Genomic DNA, 17,787 nt, shown 5'->3' with positions numbered 1-17,787 from the left:
CGATCAACAGTCATATCAACTCGTCCTGCCCGCCACCAAGTACTGACGGTCGACGATCATTGGGCCAATGCGATACTTTTCGCTTGCAGCTTTAAGCTTTTCCAGGAGCTCAGGATCATTATCTGGAAGGCTGTCTGGGATAAATAAGGGACAATCTTGCAACTCACTGTCTACATCGTCCTTGAAATAGAGGCTGCCAAACTGGGAGAAGGGTGCGCTCTCGAAGCTACGCTCTATGTCGAACACGCCATACATCAGAGGAAGGACTTCGGGGCCCTTCGCAAGCTTCGTGGATCGATAGTGGGATTCCATGCCCCATATGTATCTTCTCCATGATAATGTACTCACCACCTACAGGATCCTCATTGGCGCGAGCTCCATGCGTAAACACGAGGAGCGGGAATCCGGCGTACATCTCTTACGAATTCCATCGTGGCCCCTCATTAGCTGTGGTAAGGAAGAGTGGTCCAGCTACAGGGTAAGGAATACGTGGGATAACTTCTTGTCAATTGTCGAAACCAAGCATAAAAACCTTGTTATACGAGCCTGTATATCATGTCACAATAGAACTTTCCAATATCAAAATCCCCTCACCTTCGTCTACTTTTTTGAAATGGGTACATCGCTGAGCTCCAATTGCAGCACACGCGACTCGCTGTATGGCATCGACGTCAAATTTGACGAAACGCCGTGCATTTTCTAGAGCAATGCTCAATTAGGAGACAATACAGAAAAACAGCACTCACGTTCTATTCCGTTGTACAACCTGCGCAGTCGTGAAACTAATGACGTTGGTTGAAGAATTGAGCAACCTCCGTCCGACTTTGAGAAGATTTTGTATTGTGAGCCAGATAAAGGAAAGCAAGCAGGTTGCTACGCCCTTATACTGTCAGTAGTCCTCCAATGCAATCAGTACAGTAATATTAATGCCTGCAGCGTGAGCACTCTCCGGATCTGCAGAATCTGAGAAGTCTGTCTTCAGCGTCTACTGTCATTCACATAAAAAATTTCACGGTGCGATTGAATCTGTTTACGTACTTACGTGGAGGGACATCGCTGCGATGTGACAGGAAAGGGGAAGGGAAGGGTCCAAGAGATGGCCGCATTGTCCGCATCCGCTGTGCCATTCTCTCATTCCTTCCACTATCCACCTCCATCCCCACTAGCGTAGATATACTAGGGGATATGGCGAGCGCGTCCTCGCGGGCAATCATGCTGGCGAGTGCGATGCTGCTAGCCTCTGGGCTCATGCAACTTGCAACAACGTGGATGCAGACACAAGCGCAGGTGAACAGTGCAGCCTGCGCGGCCGCGTCCCCGCCAACACCACCATCTAGTAATGTTTGGCTGGACAACACGCCCTACAGTGCGTCTCTCTCGCTCTGCAACTTCTCACTCGCCTGAAGTAGATGATCCACATATTACTTGTATTGCACGCACCAGCATGGCTCGACGATGACTACCCCGCTGTGCTCCCACTAGACCTGGGCCCGCCCGTCGCGCTCACTACGGAGGACACGCGGCACTACGCACTCGACTCGGGCGACGCCGCGGCAGAGTACCGCGCTCTGCTGCCTGGGAACGAGCGGGGGTTCGTGCGCCTGGGCCCGGAGAAGCGCTTCTTCGGCCTCGCGATGTTCCATCAGTTGCACTGCTTGGACTCTCTGCGTGAGGCCGTCCTGCACCCACCCATAATAGCCAACGGAGCAGACGTGGGCGTGGTCAAACACCTGACGCACTGCTTGAATTACATGCGGGAGGGCATCCTGTGCGCGGCAGATGTTGCGCTCGAGGCGGAGCTCGTCCAGGGCTCACGGGATGTCGGGTATGGGAACGGCGTGACGCATGTGTGTCGAGATTGGGGTAAGGTGCATGAGTTTGCGGAGAGGAATTACGTGGCGTGGAAGAGGTTCGAGAAGGACAATGCAACGGGAGGCGCCTGAGCGGATGTCTTTACGTGGACCTACATTCATTCAAATTCGACACTCTTTGGGAAATTTTTTGCAGGGGATCACGAGCAATCTATCGCGGAAGTTCATCACTGAGCTTGTAAACAGAAACAAAGGGTATGTAGCATTACGAACGCAGTCAGAAACCAGAGAACGTCCGCGTATAGCTTAGACACTCAAGTGATCCGTGTCATGCAATTGTCCCTGTGAAACGAATGGCCAGGCGAATGACCAACCGGCAAGCAGGAGCTGCTCGTCTATTGTACCTGAGCTAATTCGATGCCTACTCGTGTGAACGCGAGTCAGAAATATCATTCCGCTGCAAGCGAAATGGATACATACCGAATCGCGGCAGTGCACTCTCTTCCAGCCAGTTATACTCAATTCTGCATCCCGAGCCCACACATGCAAGTTCAACGAGCACGCGCTCGCCCGGAGTGCACGCGAATGATCGTGTCTGCCAATCAACGCCGAATGCGGCGTCCAATGTACCGAGATCATCGCGTACATTTGGGCGGGTTATCCATGTGATGTGCGAGAATTCGGAAATCGTAGAGCCGGATAGAACGGAGGCTTGTATGAGCGGCGCATCCTGCGCAGGGTCGTCGACCTCGATAGTAAGCAGCTTGTGCTCGAGTGCATGGCGCATAGGGAACGTGCCCTTGAGCATGCAGTTTGTCGAATCAGGGTGGGTCGGGCGGAACTCCATAATAGCGTGGTCCTGCGAAGTTATTGTATTCAGTATCATGGTAAAATATTCAATGCACTAACCTGTTCAGTGAGCAGCACCCACCCATCCTGCGGGTATTGTTGGTATGGACGCAGCGCGTTCACACGCCCAACAGCAGTAGGCCGCAACGCGCTGCTCGGGATAGGCTGGACAGATGGGGGTGTCGCGCCCGCCTCATCCGCGGCGTGAGCACTCGCCTTGGCCTGTGCCACAAAGCTCTCCACGTGCATGATCGCCTTTATTTCTGTTACCCTCTGTATGCCCGGATAGAGACTAGGATGGCGCAAGGCACGCGATGTGGCGGCCATGGTGAGGACGCCTATGTCATGTCCAGTGCCACTGGTGAAACTAGAGACAGAAAAGAGCGTGAAGGCATTCCAGCAGAGGCTAATCACGGATATTAGGATGGCGGACGCCAAGACGAGGTGCGCCGCTGAGCATCTGGGCTGGCGTCGGGGAGCAAAACGCCATACTTCGGCTTCCTCGACTGCTGTGGCGGTTTCAGGAGACCCGGGAATTAAAGGAATGTTTTCCAGAAAACCTGAGGGTGAAAATGAGTACATAATGGCCAGAGAGAAGGTGTCAAAAACTTGAAAGCAATTTTCCAGTCAAGGGCCGACCGTGATCAAGGGGCAAAACGGATACACCCATTGGATTGAAGTCGCGTGCAGTCCGCCCTAGAAAAAGCTAGAGAGTTCGAGGTGGATGGACATTGAGGGGTTTGAACCCTCGACCTCATGCAACTTGCAGTGACTGCAAAGCATGCGCGCTACCACTGTGCCAAACGCCCATGAGAATGGGTGATTAATCATCTACTTATGTTGCCTGCTACCAGTCCGGGTTTGCACTCGTAGCAGGACAGTAAGAAACTTCATCCGGACTAAGATAGCACACTATGTAGCACTTAGTGAAGCTCCCAACTTCAGAGAGCCTGCAGAGCATTGGTTATACTGGTACTACAAATATAACAAATGACAACAATGATCAGACTAGGACCTTCAGCAGAAATATTTGATTAGATTGAGTGCCCAGTCTTAATTTAAGGTCCTCTTTTCAGACAAGCAGAGAGCCTGGTTAAATCTTGTGCAGGGTGTCACTTGAAATGAGGAAGACAGGCTTTTGCTTGTTCTGTATTCTCTTCTTCCTCTTGAATTAATTTAATTAATTTGCCATGCGCACTATAGTTAGAGTGCCGGAATCATCCCACTTGATACACTACTTATCTATGTGAGATAATGACCTGTAGTTTGGAAATCTAAATCCGTGGTGATTTGCACTTGTAGCAGGACAGTAAGAAACATCATCCGAAATCTAGGCAGGAACATAGTAGTGTAGTTAACTATAGGAAGGTCCAAGTATAGTTATAGTAAAGGTTATAGTCCAGGTATGAGTTTGTTGGACCTGTGAAACCTGTACACATAGTACAGGTACACCAGGTAGAGCAAGTAAAGGGTGTACAAGAGGTAGAGCAAGTAAAGAGTGTACAGAAGGTAGAGAGAGAAGGGGGGATTGGCATGTGCATTCTTAGCACAATATCAGCATGATTAGAACAACAAAGACATAGAATACAGGCCTGCTGCAAAACCTCTCCATGCTATCCTGCCTATCCAGAGACCACCCTAATCTTGGCTAAGAGTTTTTGGAGGTGGACCTCAACAATAGGTCGCGCATTTTGACTCCGTGCCCGGGTCGAATAATGATCGGTTTCCGGAGTGCCAGTTGCGCGAAGGTAAGCAGCATATCTATCTCTGTTCGCCAATGAGTTTTTCCACGGAGCATGGATCAGTGGCAGCATCGTACCGTCGTTGGTTTGTCTTTGTGTGCACTGCCCTTCCCGATCCCTCGACTATCCCCATACATCAATTAGTATGGTGCGTTACTCCTCGCATCCTCGCTTTCTGAAAGCGGCGGGCATCTGGGCTAAAGCGCCCTACGTATGCCTCGTCTGCTGGCTCTTGCAGAGCCTGTGCCACCTGAGAAATTATATCGTAAACGGTCACGAATGCGCACCCGCCGTGCGCATCCACGACCGTTACCTGGAGTACCCCCCATTCGAGCACGTCAACGACCATTCGCGAAACCGGGGGAGATACTGCGGGCTGGCTCAACGCCGGGGGCATATTGCTCAAGCTGGCGGTACAAAGACCACGCCAGCTTGACTTTCATGGCGCCGGCGTGCAACGCATCGTAAACCCTGATTCCGAGTCCAGCACGTCGACAACCATGCGCGAAACTGGGAGTGATACTGCGGGTTGGCTCAGCATGCGGGCATATTTTTCAGGTATGTCCACCACGACCGCCTGGACTGGGAAGGCCAACTTGGAGGCCTGGCTCCAAAGACGGGACTACTGCGGGTGCATGAGCGGCTGTAGCAATAAGGGAAGAAGATGCACTAGCGTACCTCCGCCTTCAGGAGATGACAGACAGGTTTGCGCATAGCCGTATCCGCCTTCGTCGCTGGATGCGTCTTGCTGCCAGTCTGGCAGTGGTGCCACGGCTGGAAGAGCAATAGGCCGCAGCCGAGGAGCTGGGGGTGCGATGTACGGCTCTACCTCGCACGAGGTCAACGTATCGTGCGGGCGGAAGAACCCCCGCCTTGTTCGTGGTCGAGGGGGGATTTCGGCCAAGTCCTTCATGGCGACGGTATGAACGAACTATGATGATGGTTGTTCTGTATAGCCTGGGAGGGTGTAATTCCAAAGTCGGGAGCGATCCAGGTGGCTGTGAGCACAGCGAAGAAACATGTCCGTCACACAGCTGATGCCCGAGCGCACCTCCACCCTTTAAAAGATGGCGGAGGAGTTTACCGTGGCCGGGAGAGCGACAGGTCGAAGCCGAGGAGCTGAGGAGCCGGTGGCCCATTTTCCAGTGGCACGCCGAGTGTACCTCAAAGTAAGTGTTCTGTAACAAGTTCGTATGCAGAGGGTTGAGGAGCGCCGTAGTATGCAGAGATGGTTCGTCGTGTGAGTGGATGGTGGTGGTACTGGTGAATGGGGGTCAGGGAGGTAAGCTGCTCCTTTTATGCTAAAGGGATTTGAGCGCTTCACTCGACGCGTTTGTCACATGATCGCACTCCACACGGGCGCCCGGCCATGGCGACGTAGGTCGCACAATACAGACTCGGAGGGCGGTCTTCTTTGTTTCTCGTATTATCGACTGTAGAATCCACCGCTTCAGGGAGAACATGTGCTATTTTTATCATGATCCTTTAGGCAACTAAGAAGATGGAAGCCATACGACCCGCGAAGTTTGTGACAGGATGCAACATCGGGCTTGCGCTGTCGGCATATGTTCCTACATCCTGCTGATATGTACTTTTCTACGTTCCAGCAAATGCTGTCCCGAGAATCTACAAACCACTCGGTGAATGAATGTGTGGTACGGTTTACATTTGTCCGAGATGAACGCCTAACTTGCGGCACCTTTCTTGCAGTGCCATTTGTGAGCGGGGGTTGTTCCAACCGGTCGTGTGCGCTCTACCTTATCCTATGTCCGTTCTTGCGGTGAATCGTCGCTTTCACGGGCAGCTGGTATTTCGGTCCTGATCTCGAGGAATACGTGCCGCTCAGCGACTGCTTCTCGCGCATCAGACCTCTCCATCTAGTTTTCTTTCGCATTGAGTCCAGTCAGGGTCTTTTCGAGACTCATCGATCATCCTCCCCGTCTCCCTCTATGGCGGCAGCGATCGATTTTCGACGACTAAGTGAGTTTGACAGTGTGCTCATCATAAGTCTAGTCCCAAGATCCATGTGCGTTGAGCATCGCTCTCGCTGGGCATTCACGATCTTCGAGGTCAACGAAATTTTAGCAAACTATACTCTCATTGGGGATATGAAGATGATGGCTTTTCTCTCCGGCCACGGGCTGCGCACGTGTCACGTAGAGGCTCTCCACCACAAAAAGAGACTGGGAATCACTCCCACTTCTTCAATTCCACAAACCGGTGGCGTGTTCTTCGCGGCGGAGATACAGCGGTCTGTTTCTCCATACTGACGTCAACATTCTGCAAGGACCCGAACTTCCTCTTTGGACCCACCCCTTCTCCCGAACCTGCGATCCGCGACCCGTCCTGAGTGGTGGTCAGTTGGCTCTCCTCTTCTGCAAGCGCTGCCATCGACGTCCATGTCCCGGCCCGCCAGACACGTGACGGAGAGAGCTGTTCTTCTTTCACTTCTCGTGACGGCTAGATCGCGCTTCAGGACCCTTTCTGCGACTGGTTAAAGCATGGACGATAAATTATGGGGGCTTCGCGACATCATCGGCTCGGTTTTTTTCTCTCATTTGAGGCACGATGTTTCGTTCGCTTTGCACGCAAGTTGTGTCTGTAGCACTCCTCGTCGGTCAGGCCTGTGCTTGGGCTAGTCCGAATTGTTCGTTGTCACCACTTGGCGCCGGTCAGGATGATACCGATCAGGTATGTTGTGCGGTATTAAATGTGGGCCTTGACACATTTGTATGGTCCAGATTGAAGCCGCTATCAAGAAATGTGGCCATGGCTGTAACACGGTGTTCGCGCCAGGTGAATACAACATTACTAGGTGAAGTTGTCTTCAGTTAGTTTTGCCGTCTTGTCCTGACTTTTGTCTAGGAAGATGACTTGGAACCTTCAGTCGGCGAGGGTTGACCTTGAAGGCTACCTCAACGTGGGTGGACAGAATTAGCGTATCAAGCTGAGATACTTACTCTATCATGCATAGTTCAAATTTGACCTTCCCTACTGGATGGACCCAGCTAATACTTACAGGGTGATCTTCATCCAAGTGCGTCCCAAACCTCCCATGTTTCAGTCAACGCCGACACTCAAAACAGAGTCAAGCCTCCTGGTTCGTCATCACAGGCAACGATTTCATCGTCGACGCACACAACATGGGCGGTATTATCGGTAACGGCCAACAGTGGTGGTCTTGGTATGGCAACGCATCTCGCGAGGACGGTGATGGCCGACCTGTTTCCTTGTCGCTCGTGAACGTGACTGGTGGGACCATCAAGGACTTCAGGATCGACCACCCGCCGTTTTGGTGCAACGCCGTCGTGGATTCCAAGAACGTGGTGTATGACGGGATGTGGACGAACGCGTCGAATTCAGACCCGCTGTACTTCAACCAAAAGTAAGTGCCAAGAATTAGCTCATTTACACAGACGGATCTCAGGCTATTCATTCTCGTGTGCATCTGCAGCGTTGTGCCGAACACAGATGGTAAGAAGGTACTTCTGGAGAATGTCGGAACAAGATGCTGAACGTAATATGCGCAGGCATCGACACATACCGTTCTGATAACATCACGCTCATCAATTGGGATGTGCGCGTTTTCGGTATGCATGCATTTCTGAGACGCCGCTGACTTGCTTTTGCAGATCACGAGTGGAGACGACTGCATTGCCATCAAAGGGGTGCGCAAGATGCCCACTGCAAAGGCGGAGGAACACTAACGTTGTCATACAGAACTCCACGAATATATACGCCAAAAATATCACCTGCCGTGGCGGGAATGGCATTGCTTTCGGGTCCCTGGGACAATATGCAAATCTGGTATGCATGGACTTGCTGGGCATATCTACCATAAATTCACGGAGGCTCTGCAGGCTGACAACGTCAACAATGTTGTCATGGAGGACTTGGCCGTTGGTCTGCAATTTTACCCCGCAAGGTCAATATTTAATATGTTCCGCCCAGTTACTTCGTCCCGACCCTGTGATCCAGCCCAATATGATCCACGGGGTGAGTGGGGGGCATTGCCTTCGATAGTGCAAGGACACTTATATCTTCACAGGTGTACTTCAAATCGTGGACAGGGACAAGGATAGGCTTTCCCCCTACGGGAGGCGGTGGGGGCCCAGGTGAGCGCAGGTCATATAATAATTCACTCATGGCGTCGAACATGTGGATCAGGTCTTGTCACCGGCATCGAGATCCGCAACATGTACGTAGACAACGTCACGTCTCCCGTGCAGCTGTACCAAACAAACTCGGGACTCCCGTGCGTTACCGATAGTCACTGCGAAATGTATGCTCCTCATCTGTGTCCTGCAGAGGCGACGCGCCCTCCGAGCTGCAATTTGAGAACCTGTCGTTCTCGAACATCACGGGGACGGCATTAAGAAATCTTCGTACGCCCTCTCTGTGTCCGCCTCTTCTCCCGACTGATGAACCACTTCCCGCAGTTGTCGACATCCGGTGCAGCCCCGATGCGCCTTGCCCGAACATCACGTTCTCGGGCCTGAATGTGACGCCGCCGAATGGCGAGTCGCCTGCGTACAACTGTTACAATGTCGTGGGCGGGCTGCAGGGCCTCTCTGGTGAGCTATGCGCGTCACGCGTCTTTTGCCTGGCGATTGACGACAGGTGACAGCGTGCAACGCAACAGATTCATCATGAAAGATGTTCAGCAGACCGCAGTGGAGAACTATTTACCGAGGTATTGATATGTAGGTACCAGATGAATTGTTCGCTGGGAATGGCATGGACAGCACACGGAGAGACAGACAGCTAACAGGAACCCCATCCCAGGACCGAGGTAATCTCCCTGGGTATATCCAGATTTTACATTTGAGAGCCCAACAATGGGCATTTTCCTGTTCCCGTAGCATACGTATTTGCAACTCTCAGGGCCACCGATTCTTCTCAAACCCTCACCCAAATATAAAGTGAGCATACTCGGTGCTCAGTCAGGTTCTTGAACGGTGAGCGCCACCATGCAGTGACAACCAATCAGACCTAATAAACAACTGGGAAGACAGCCAAGTGCCTCTATGCAATACACTTACGACATGGGAGAACTGTTATTTGGCCATAGGTTGACCCTAGCCACCTCACTCCGAGATGAATTTCATTTCTGGACCCACGACTTGAGAGTCCGGTATCTGAGGCCTCTCCGCTTTTCTCGACCGCGCTCTCTCCGGGACTGCTCGGCGCGCTCGAAGAGGACGGCTGCACCCAAGCGACGTCGAACGCGCCCCCGCCCCCAGCTTGTCTATTTGTCCATCCCACCTGCATCGACAACAACACCTGCAGGGCAGGCTCGTTGCTGCTATCGGACGGACCGCCCGCATTGCTGGGACGCCGGCGGGGCCCTCCTCGGACCAGTATGTCTGCAGCGCGTTGCGGAAGTTCTGCAGCTCCGGCAGCAGCCGCAGCGCGATCTCGCTGTCGGAGAGGTGGAACGTGTGGTGGCCAGGCATACTGCTGATTCTTATCCTCGCTCGTGGGAGGCGTTCATTGCATGATGCGGCAGCCGCGCACATCGACCTGCGTGGGGAGCTAGCCGAGAAGCTGCAAAGTTTACTATTTACGGTGCGAGGAGGTTCAGGCCAACTTGAAGATCCTACCTATATGTACTACCACCACGGTCGTTCAGAGTTGCTTCAGAACCTCACTGGAGGAAAACAGTTACAGATCTTCCGCATTATGGACATTCAGGGGATTGAACCCTGGACCTCACGCAGCTCATTCTGGCTTGGCACGATGCGAAGCGTGCGCGCTACCACTGTGCCAAATGCCCGACAGGCTGATTAGCTTCCCAAGATCCTCAGTTCTGTTCACCGCACAACTCGGCATCAAAGAGACCTCCGTCAAGCAGATGGAGTCGAAGCGCATTCTAGCGTCGTTATACGTATTACACTAAATGGACGTAAACATCGTAGGGTACATGAACTACTCCCGAGCAAAGTACGTGTATACAGCGCAGCCACGTCCGTGCCGCGTCGCCGTATCGCCGTCTGCGAAGGAACGTGTGTTTCGTGCGTGGGAGAGGGAATCGGGGTATTGAATTGGGGACTGCACCCTGAGCCGGATGCGAAAAACGCGAGTGTGTAGATGCGAGAATGCGAGAATGCGGGGAGTATTGAGTCCGAACCGAACAGAGCGGAGAGCGGCCAGCGACGTTGCACGGCGAAGGGGACACGGCGATGCGGCGGTTCTAATTTGCGTTGCGTTGCGTTGTGTTGCGGTGCGAAGCGAGGCCCGGCCTCGATGCCCTCCCGCTTCCTCCTCTTCAAACCACCGCCCAACCAACCCCATCTCATCCCAAAACCGAGACCGACCGCACCGACCCACCGACCAGACCTCCAGCACCAACCCTCCTCCACAGCGACCGAGCGTCATTTATCATACTTCTGCATCACTGCGACGAGGCCATACGCTGCGGCAGCGGCCGAGCCGCCGACCGCGAGCGTGGTAAGTGCGCCCCAGAGGTAGGTGCCGAAGTTGCGGCCGGCGCCGGTGACGCGCGCCTTGACGACGCCGAAGATGAGGAGGATGATGCCGGTCACGACGCACGACCAGACGAGCGCTTTGTGCGCCACGGGCTCTGTGGGGCGTGTGTCAGCATGCTGACTGAAAAATAGTGCACAACGTGACGATGAGAAATAAAAAGTAAAAAAAGCCAAAAATAACATAGCAGTGCCACACGGCGGGGCGAGGGAAAATGGAACAACAAAGAAAAAAAGGAGGGAACGAAAAGGGGAGGATGCTCACCACAGAAGTACGGGATGAGAGGTACGATGCCACCGAGGAGGTAGCCCATGCCGATTGTGAACGCAGATATGTATAGGCGGCGTGTGGGCACCTCCTCGAGGTTCTCGCCAAACTTGAGAAGGAAGCCGGAGAGACCGACGTTCTTGTCGAGGCGCATGCCGCTCTCGGGGCAAGTGCTAGAGCTGGACGAGATGTCCTCGCCTGCGGAGTCGACCTCGATGCGACGGAGGCACTCGGCGACCGCGCGACTGGTCTTCTCGTCGACGCCGACAGGGCCGAGGATGTCGTAGACCTCGCGCTCCATCTCGCCGTCGCAGGAGCGGAGGACGCGGTGTGAGGTGGCGCGGCGGAGGAAACGGTAGTGGTCGCGCTCGGCCTGGGAGGCGAGGAAGCCGCCGATACCCATGGAGATGGCACCGGCTATGAGCTCTGAAACGCCGCCGATGATGACGAGGCGGGAGGTGCCGAGAGAGGAGAGGCCGGCTGTGAGAGCGAAGGGGACGGTGAGGCCGTCTGAGAGGCCGATGATGCTAGAGGCGAAAACGGGTCAGCGGGGCCATTGTGATGGCTAGGCGACCACGAAGAGCAGGAGAAGAGTGAGAAAAATGGGAGGAGTGGCTTGGAGACGGTGAGAAGCGGAAAGGAGAAGAGGGACTTACACGTCGCGGACGATGTCTGGGTCGATGAGGGTGCGCTCTTCTTCCTTGAGGGTCTTGCAGCAGACACCTTCACGGGTTGGGTGTTCCCTGTCGCACTTGGAAGGGAGAGGGACTGCGTCTGGCGGGTGGTTGGTGAGCGACCAGACGGGAGACGACTTCTTGTCAGAGGAGGAGCGAGAGGGGAGCGGAATGGATACTGGCTTATCGGAAGACATGGAGGAGCAGGGGTCGGGGGGCAGTAAGAGGTAGCACGGTGGAGGAGGAGTGTTAAGAAGCGGGGTGGACGAGGAGGACATGGTGACAGGTATATAAATCGAAGTTGTTGCAATGGTCGATGCGAGGCGCGGTGCAGCCATCCCGTGCCTCACGTAATCCCCCCGCCGTGATTGGCTGGGGCTACCTCCACCAATGGGAGACCTTCCATTTGCGCGGGCGTCTGCCGAGGCGCGTGTCGGCCCTTGCGCAGAGCTGTCCGCGCACGTCTCTTTCATTGTATGCAGGGCGTGATCTTCCCCTTGCTTGCTCATCTGCCCCGTGTGAGCACTCGGAACGACAGAACCCGCCGGTGTACAGACTCGTCGCGGTATTTGTATCCTCGTATCCCTTCTCCGTGTGCAATTGATCCCTGTTCCCCGGTGCGTCGTCACGCCCACGTCTGCACGCCACCGGCATTTCGCAGGACTTCGTGCACACGCCCAGCGTGTGCAGGCATCGCACAGGCTCCAAATCGCCAGTGCATGCCTCGTCGCCGCGTCACTTTGCAGCGCCTTCCGCACCTCACCCCCGCATCATGCCCCAGCGAGCCGCCGTGAGCAAATACCCTCTCCTCCATTGGCCAATCCTAACATCTCTGGCGCGCATCCCACCGTCGGCGAGCGCCACAAACTCATTTCCTCCCCTTCGCTACTAGGTGTGGATCGGCTACTACCCCGCAGAACGTCCGTGACCCACATTTAACTCAGTTCTCTGTCATCCCAGCAGCTGCATGATTACATGCGCAGACGCAATCTCGTGATCTGCAGGGCCTACTGCTGCCGCGGCTGCTCTTCCCACACCTCGCACACCGTAATTTGTCGCCACTCATGCGAGAGCGCACATAGGGCCCTTCGCCAATTTCCGGACAAATTTTGCCAAAACCGGTCCGGACAGAAAACTCCAAAATCGGGAGGTTTTGGCGACGACCTTTTGGGGCATTGTCCGTTGTCCACATGTCCACGAGCGATGCAACGAATTCGCCGATGTGCTTACGGCTTACTTGCCTCGCCTCTCCCGATCGCGTCTCGATGTCGAGATACGCTCTCCGCCGGAGCGCACCTCAAGCTCCCACCTGAGACGAACTCGGATTTGCTGATCCCATAAATGCTGGAGGTCGCACTATCACTATGTTTCAGTTTCCGGTCAGCGTGAAGCATGAATTTGTACACGCCGCAAATTCCAACGCCTCAATCGAGTTCTCCATTCACTTCTCGAGGCAAATGCCAGATTTCGACAACTCACACTGCAACACACTTTACGAGCATACCAAATTGGTCGACAAACTCTGCATTTGTCCCAGGTTTACATATCTAGGATGGTTTCAGGTGTCCCGTCATGTCAAGCTCCTCTGCGCAGTGCACGCCTTGGTGCAAGCATCTTCGGCCCAGTGCTTTTCGACTCTCTGGGCGCCCAGCACTTCGTGCACGTTCTGTGGATTCACTGCGAAGTCGCGACGCAAGGCCAATCTCTCCGCGGACCTCCAACGACCGCTCCAGCTCGTCCTCCCGCAGCACTGTACGCGCACGCCTCGGTAAAGCGCTCGCGCGTACCCCCGGCTTGTCCACCCATCCAGGATCCTCTGGGCGGTCGGCCTCCATGGCACATGCGCGCCGGCATGCGTGGCCAATATTGACCCAAGACCCAGACAGGAATGACCTTCTAGGTATTCCTTCCCGGAGCTGTGCATCACCTTCGATATCATCTACCCTGTGCACGCCCGCATCGATCACGTCGTGGTTCTCCGGCAGGAGCAGGGACACCCACAGGAGTGGCTGTATGCCGCATGCTGACGACCCGAGATATCGATATAACATCGGGCTTCTCTGCAGGTACTTGCGGCCATTGAATGAATGCTGTGCTCAGCTGTCCGCGGATTTCAGATGTCATTCCCTTGGATGGAACGGTTCGAACAGCGCCACATGTTGCCAATGCGAAGGATGGCTGGCAGCTGGCTGGATCCTTCATCTGGTTTTCTGAGCCGCCGCACTGCGCGCTGCGCGTCGAGTCGAGTCGAGAGCGTCCGGCTGGTGTTTTGCGACGACGTGCTGAAATATTGGGGGGTGCGCAGCTGCGTCGCGTCCGTGCGGCGCCCTCTCCAGTCGGGCCTCGCTCAAAGACGGCGTCATCCAGTGCCTCTTGGACCAGCTATTGCCAACCCTCGGGACCGCAGATCCTCACGGACTCTGAGATGGTTTCTCAGCATTATCATGATCTTGCCATGCGGTCCTTGTTCCGAGGCCGCGTCGCTGGTTATCATCAACACGGCTCGTCTTTTCAACGACGCACAAACATTGAAGGATGCGCAGCTCCCACTCCAGTCGGGCAGAGTGGATGATCCGGCGCTCCTTGAACCACGCATTGCAGACCCTCGGGACCGCAGATTCCCGCGATCCGTCCGATGTTTTTCTCAGCAGTATCATGTTGTCGCCACGCGGTCGGTCGCAAGAATAATCATCAACAATTATCAAGTCCTCTCCGCGGCTGAACGCCTCTCGCGCGCGGGCAAAATATCAGGTTTTCGGTACCGCGTCGCCCAGGTTAACATGGGCAGCTCGAGGAGAGGCCTCGCTCAAATGCCTGACGTTCGATTGGCCGTGGCCCTCGATCCTCGATGTGCAGCCAAGTACCCAGCTGGCTCGCAGTGCTGCGCCAGCCAATGGGTCTGCGCGCATTACGGTATCGAGGCTGCATAACGCGATTCAAAATTCAGGCCCCTCGGACTCCATATTTCAAAAGCTTCGTCGAGCTCCTGATCGCCAAGCTTCGAGCTTCAGACTCGGTGCGGCGCGAGCGCGAGCACCTCCGCGGCGCTGCTCCCTGATTGATATACGGATATCGGAGGTGTGCTGCAGAGCCATCCTCCCACCGCGCCCCGCATGGCCACGCTCCCCCTCCCCTTTGCTTCTGCGATCGCTAGATTAGATGGGATAGGCTTTTTAAAGGGCACTATTGCCAGCGAAAAGGAGAACGATCCCACTGCGGCCGCGGGAACAGTATGCGCGGTGTGCCGTCCGTGCTTGGGCATTGTTCTGAATGTGCAGGTGGGGGCTTTGGCCGCTCTCCCCTCCTTGGGGCCGGCGCTCATGCTCGACCATTCCAACCCAGCAGCAGGCGGATTCACGGATTCCCCCCATTTGCCACTCTGGTTCTCGTGCTCGGTTTCGCTTTTGGTTTTGCTGTCCCGCTCGATCTCGGACCCCGACCTCGGAGCATGGCCGCCGTACACAACATTGAACATCGAGTGAGCAAATTCGCAATCTGTATTGCTGCGCAGGCCGCCTGTCGCGGCACGCCGTCCCGCCGCGCCTTCTGGCCCGCATGGCGACCCTTCCTCCCTCTTACTTCTCCAATCGTTGGGATAGGTTTTTGAGAGGGCGTCATTGCCAGCGGGGTGGGGAGCGGTGTCGTGCTCGATCCACAGTATGTCTTTCTCACTGCGGGACCGGCTGCGTGCGATGCCTGGTGCGTGCGGATACTTCGCTCTGGCGTGCAGGTAAGGGAGTTAGCCCTTCTGGTGCTCATGCTCGACCATTCCAACTCAGCAGCTGGGCTGTCACCCAAATTCCCCGCGTTCACGGACTCCCGCCTGTAGCTCTTGCGCTCGGTGTCAGTTCCGCTGCTATGCTCGACTCCGGACCTCGGACCTCGGTGCACGGCCGCCACACGCAATATTGAACATCTGGTGTGCTCTGCAATCTGTATTGCTGCACGGTACTGCTGCACAGGCTGCCTGGCGGCCGCGTTGCTATTCAGTATCGGCCTCTCCGCAGGAGATCCGGCGTGTCTTTTTCCGCTTATCCCTTTCATTTCAGGACATGATCTCCCCCGTTGCGTATTCATTCTGCCACTGCTCGTCCCGTGCAAGCACTGAGAACCACAGAACCCCTCCTCGCGGTATACAGACTCGTTGCAGCAGCGGCAGCTGCCTACCCTTCTTTTCCCCTTTCCTTCGCACCTCCCCGTGGGCACACCCCGCACTAGATGCGAAATGCAAGATGTCTGATGCGAGATGCATCAGGCGGGACGCCGTCGTCCTGGTACTGCACGCGAGCGATATCGCCTTGTCCCACTCTCACTTTTCCCCGCTCTTCCCCAACTCTTCCCTGCTATTTCCTACGCTGGTGTGTCCACTAGCTTGGGTCCGGTCACGCCCGCGACGAAGGACTGACTAAGTCGCGTGCGTGTCACGGATCCCGGTTGTCGGACTATGGTCACGGGCTGCGCCTTCAGGATGTGCATCAATGTTATGTATATGCCCTCTACCGTGATCTTCGTCGCGCCCACGGCGAGGTTTCACTCAATGGACTGTGGCCTTCTGGCGTGTCTTCTCTGCGTCTTGCCCACGTTTCTCGAGGGAACCGTTTGATGGTCACTGGCATGATACGCACCGTGCGATTGTGTACGGAGTCTATCACGCTCGTGTGGCTTTGCAGTCACGTTTGTGCTGCAACCCTTACAAATGCCGTCGGACACTGCGGAGCTTCGTTCTCTGAGAGACATATATATCGCGCCCCAACCTCTGGGTCACGCCCATGGCAAAATACAGGAAAATGCCTTCCCTTCTTGCTCATCTCTGACTCTCAAACCTCCCTGGGCAGAAGACATGCCGCGGTAGTGAGGTACGTGCACGTTGCTCCTCCACACTAATCTCTGACCACAGGTCATGCCGTGGACGAGATACTGACTAAGAGAAGATGTTCGAATCGTGGGGTGCCCAATTATCGGGTGCGAAGCGTGCGCGCTGTCGCCGTTCCCCTGCCATGCCCGTGTTCTGGGTCTCACCCATGGCAAGACTCCGACGGTAGGCTTCGTCTTCCACGTCCTCTCACGATGAGCTACCCTTCTCGAGCCCGAAATGTTAGCAGGACCCGTACTATCACTGACCAGTGGTGTCTGTCTCTGTCTGTGTCTGCGCCTGGCTCAAGTTCCCGACGAAACTCTGAAATGAAGCACTCGATTGGCAATGGTAACCGGTAACTTGCGAGACCTTCGTCGTAAATACTCCATCAAGACATGTCTCTGCCACACCCACGGCGAATTTCCGACCAATGGCCGCGCATCTTCTACGCTAGCTAAATCGCCGGGTCCACCAGTACCCCGGCACAAGTGGAGCTTCGCCGCTGTGCACTCACACACCGAGCACTTCACACACTCGTGCTATCGGACACACGGCTCTTCTATGTACTGCACGCCTCGGAATTTGGTCAGTATGCGCCGCGTCGGCGTGGTCTTCCCCGTCTGCTACTGGCCCCGCTGCTACTGCTGCTGAGGCACACGTGAATTGTGGTTGCGGCGGTGTTGTGCGCATGCTAGGGCTTGTGGGCCGTGAGAGTGGAAGCGTGTTGAGAGGGTTAGTAATATGTGATTCGCGACGTCGAGTCGATGCCATGGTTATAATTGCTATTCGACATCACGACGTTTGGCGGTGAATGGTAAGCTTGCAGCCTTTCCCCTGTCATCCTAGAACCTTGGTCGTGGTGATGGTCATGACTATTCTACGATTCTATCACCAGTTCTCACGTACGCCACTACGTGAGGAGAGGAGAAGGTGGTGGGCACGCTGCAGTTGCCATCAGCACGTCAGAAATATATTTCTTCGTGAAGGAAGCGGCTCGATACACCATCCCAAATTGCTTGCAAGCATGTAAGCAGGCTGAGGATGTGTGCACGCCCATCGTCACTGCTCGGTGTCGCATATACACACTCTCTCTACTGTCACGT

General features: G+C 55.0%; 8 protein-coding genes and 2 non-coding genes across 10 annotated transcripts; 3 read left to right on the top strand and 7 right to left on the bottom strand.

The window, feature by feature from the left end:
- Positions 1-1,212: 1,212 nt before the first annotated feature.
- On the top strand, positions 1,213-1,943 carry SCP_0505420 (hypothetical protein; the record flags this gene model as incomplete). The annotated part of the gene is made up of 2 exons (XM_027758603.1): positions 1,213-1,366; positions 1,444-1,943. The coding sequence occupies 2 exons, from the start codon at positions 1,213-1,215 to the stop codon at positions 1,941-1,943; spliced, it is 654 nt and encodes a 217-aa protein (XP_027614404.1).
- A 263-nt stretch (positions 1,944-2,206) lies between these two features.
- On the bottom strand, positions 2,207-2,987 carry SCP_0505410 (hypothetical protein; the record flags this gene model as incomplete). The annotated part of the gene is made up of 3 exons (XM_027758602.1): positions 2,207-2,232; positions 2,292-2,670; positions 2,721-2,987. The coding sequence occupies 3 exons, from the start codon at positions 2,985-2,987 to the stop codon at positions 2,207-2,209; spliced, it is 672 nt and encodes a 223-aa protein (XP_027614403.1).
- A 398-nt stretch (positions 2,988-3,385) lies between these two features.
- On the bottom strand, positions 3,386-3,469 carry SCP_t0505400. The gene is given in 2 exon segments: positions 3,386-3,421; positions 3,434-3,469. It is a non-coding gene; the product is annotated as a tRNA-Ala (tRNA).
- Positions 3,470-4,956: 1,487 nt separating this feature from the next.
- Positions 4,957-5,315, bottom strand: SCP_0505390 (hypothetical protein; the record flags this gene model as incomplete). The annotated part of the gene is made up of 2 exons (XM_027758601.1): positions 4,957-5,027; positions 5,081-5,315. 2 exons carry the CDS (start codon positions 5,313-5,315, stop codon positions 4,957-4,959), a joined length of 306 nt encoding a protein of 101 aa, XP_027614402.1.
- Positions 5,316-6,970: 1,655 nt separating this feature from the next.
- On the top strand, positions 6,971-9,055 carry SCP_0505380 (Putative galacturan 1,4-alpha-galacturonidase; the record flags this gene model as incomplete). Its single annotated transcript, XM_027758600.1, has 16 exons — positions 6,971-7,093; positions 7,144-7,217; positions 7,268-7,322; positions 7,377-7,439; positions 7,489-7,787; positions 7,857-7,876; positions 7,933-7,979; positions 8,035-8,070; positions 8,123-8,209; positions 8,263-8,301; positions 8,354-8,398; positions 8,451-8,517; positions 8,570-8,657; positions 8,711-8,787; positions 8,842-8,976; positions 9,030-9,055. 16 exons carry the CDS (start codon positions 6,971-6,973, stop codon positions 9,053-9,055), a joined length of 1,281 nt encoding a protein of 426 aa, XP_027614401.1.
- A 1,030-nt stretch (positions 9,056-10,085) lies between these two features.
- On the bottom strand, positions 10,086-10,178 carry SCP_t0505370. The gene is made up of 2 exons: positions 10,143-10,178; positions 10,086-10,121 (listed from the first exon to the last, which is right to left on the bottom strand). It is a non-coding gene; the product is annotated as a tRNA-Ala (tRNA).
- Positions 10,179-10,776: 598 nt separating this feature from the next.
- On the bottom strand, positions 10,777-12,107 carry SCP_0505360 (Protein CCC1; the record flags this gene model as incomplete). The annotated part of the gene is made up of 3 exons (XM_027758599.1): positions 10,777-10,985; positions 11,153-11,682; positions 11,812-12,107. The coding sequence occupies 3 exons, from the start codon at positions 12,105-12,107 to the stop codon at positions 10,777-10,779; spliced, it is 1,035 nt and encodes a 344-aa protein (XP_027614400.1).
- A 1,269-nt stretch (positions 12,108-13,376) lies between these two features.
- On the bottom strand, positions 13,377-13,880 carry SCP_0505350 (hypothetical protein; the record flags this gene model as incomplete). Its single annotated transcript, XM_027758598.1, has 1 exon — positions 13,377-13,880. The coding sequence occupies one exon, from the start codon at positions 13,878-13,880 to the stop codon at positions 13,377-13,379; it is 504 nt and encodes a 167-aa protein (XP_027614399.1).
- A 393-nt stretch (positions 13,881-14,273) lies between these two features.
- Positions 14,274-14,759, top strand: SCP_0505340 (hypothetical protein; the record flags this gene model as incomplete). The annotated part of the gene is made up of 1 exon (XM_027758597.1): positions 14,274-14,759. The coding sequence occupies one exon, from the start codon at positions 14,274-14,276 to the stop codon at positions 14,757-14,759; it is 486 nt and encodes a 161-aa protein (XP_027614398.1).
- A 77-nt stretch (positions 14,760-14,836) lies between these two features.
- Positions 14,837-15,304, bottom strand: SCP_0505330 (hypothetical protein; the record flags this gene model as incomplete). The annotated part of the gene is made up of 1 exon (XM_027758596.1): positions 14,837-15,304. One exon carries the CDS (start codon positions 15,302-15,304, stop codon positions 14,837-14,839), a length of 468 nt encoding a protein of 155 aa, XP_027614397.1.
- Positions 15,305-17,787: the final 2,483 nt, after the last annotated feature.

The sequence above is a fragment of the Sparassis crispa genome (assembly GCF_003851025.1).
Source record: "Sparassis crispa DNA, contig_000004F, whole genome shotgun sequence".
Taxonomy (NCBI): Eukaryota; Fungi; Basidiomycota; class Agaricomycetes; order Polyporales; family Sparassidaceae; genus Sparassis; species Sparassis crispa.
This window is presented reverse-complemented; position numbering and strand designations above follow the sequence as displayed.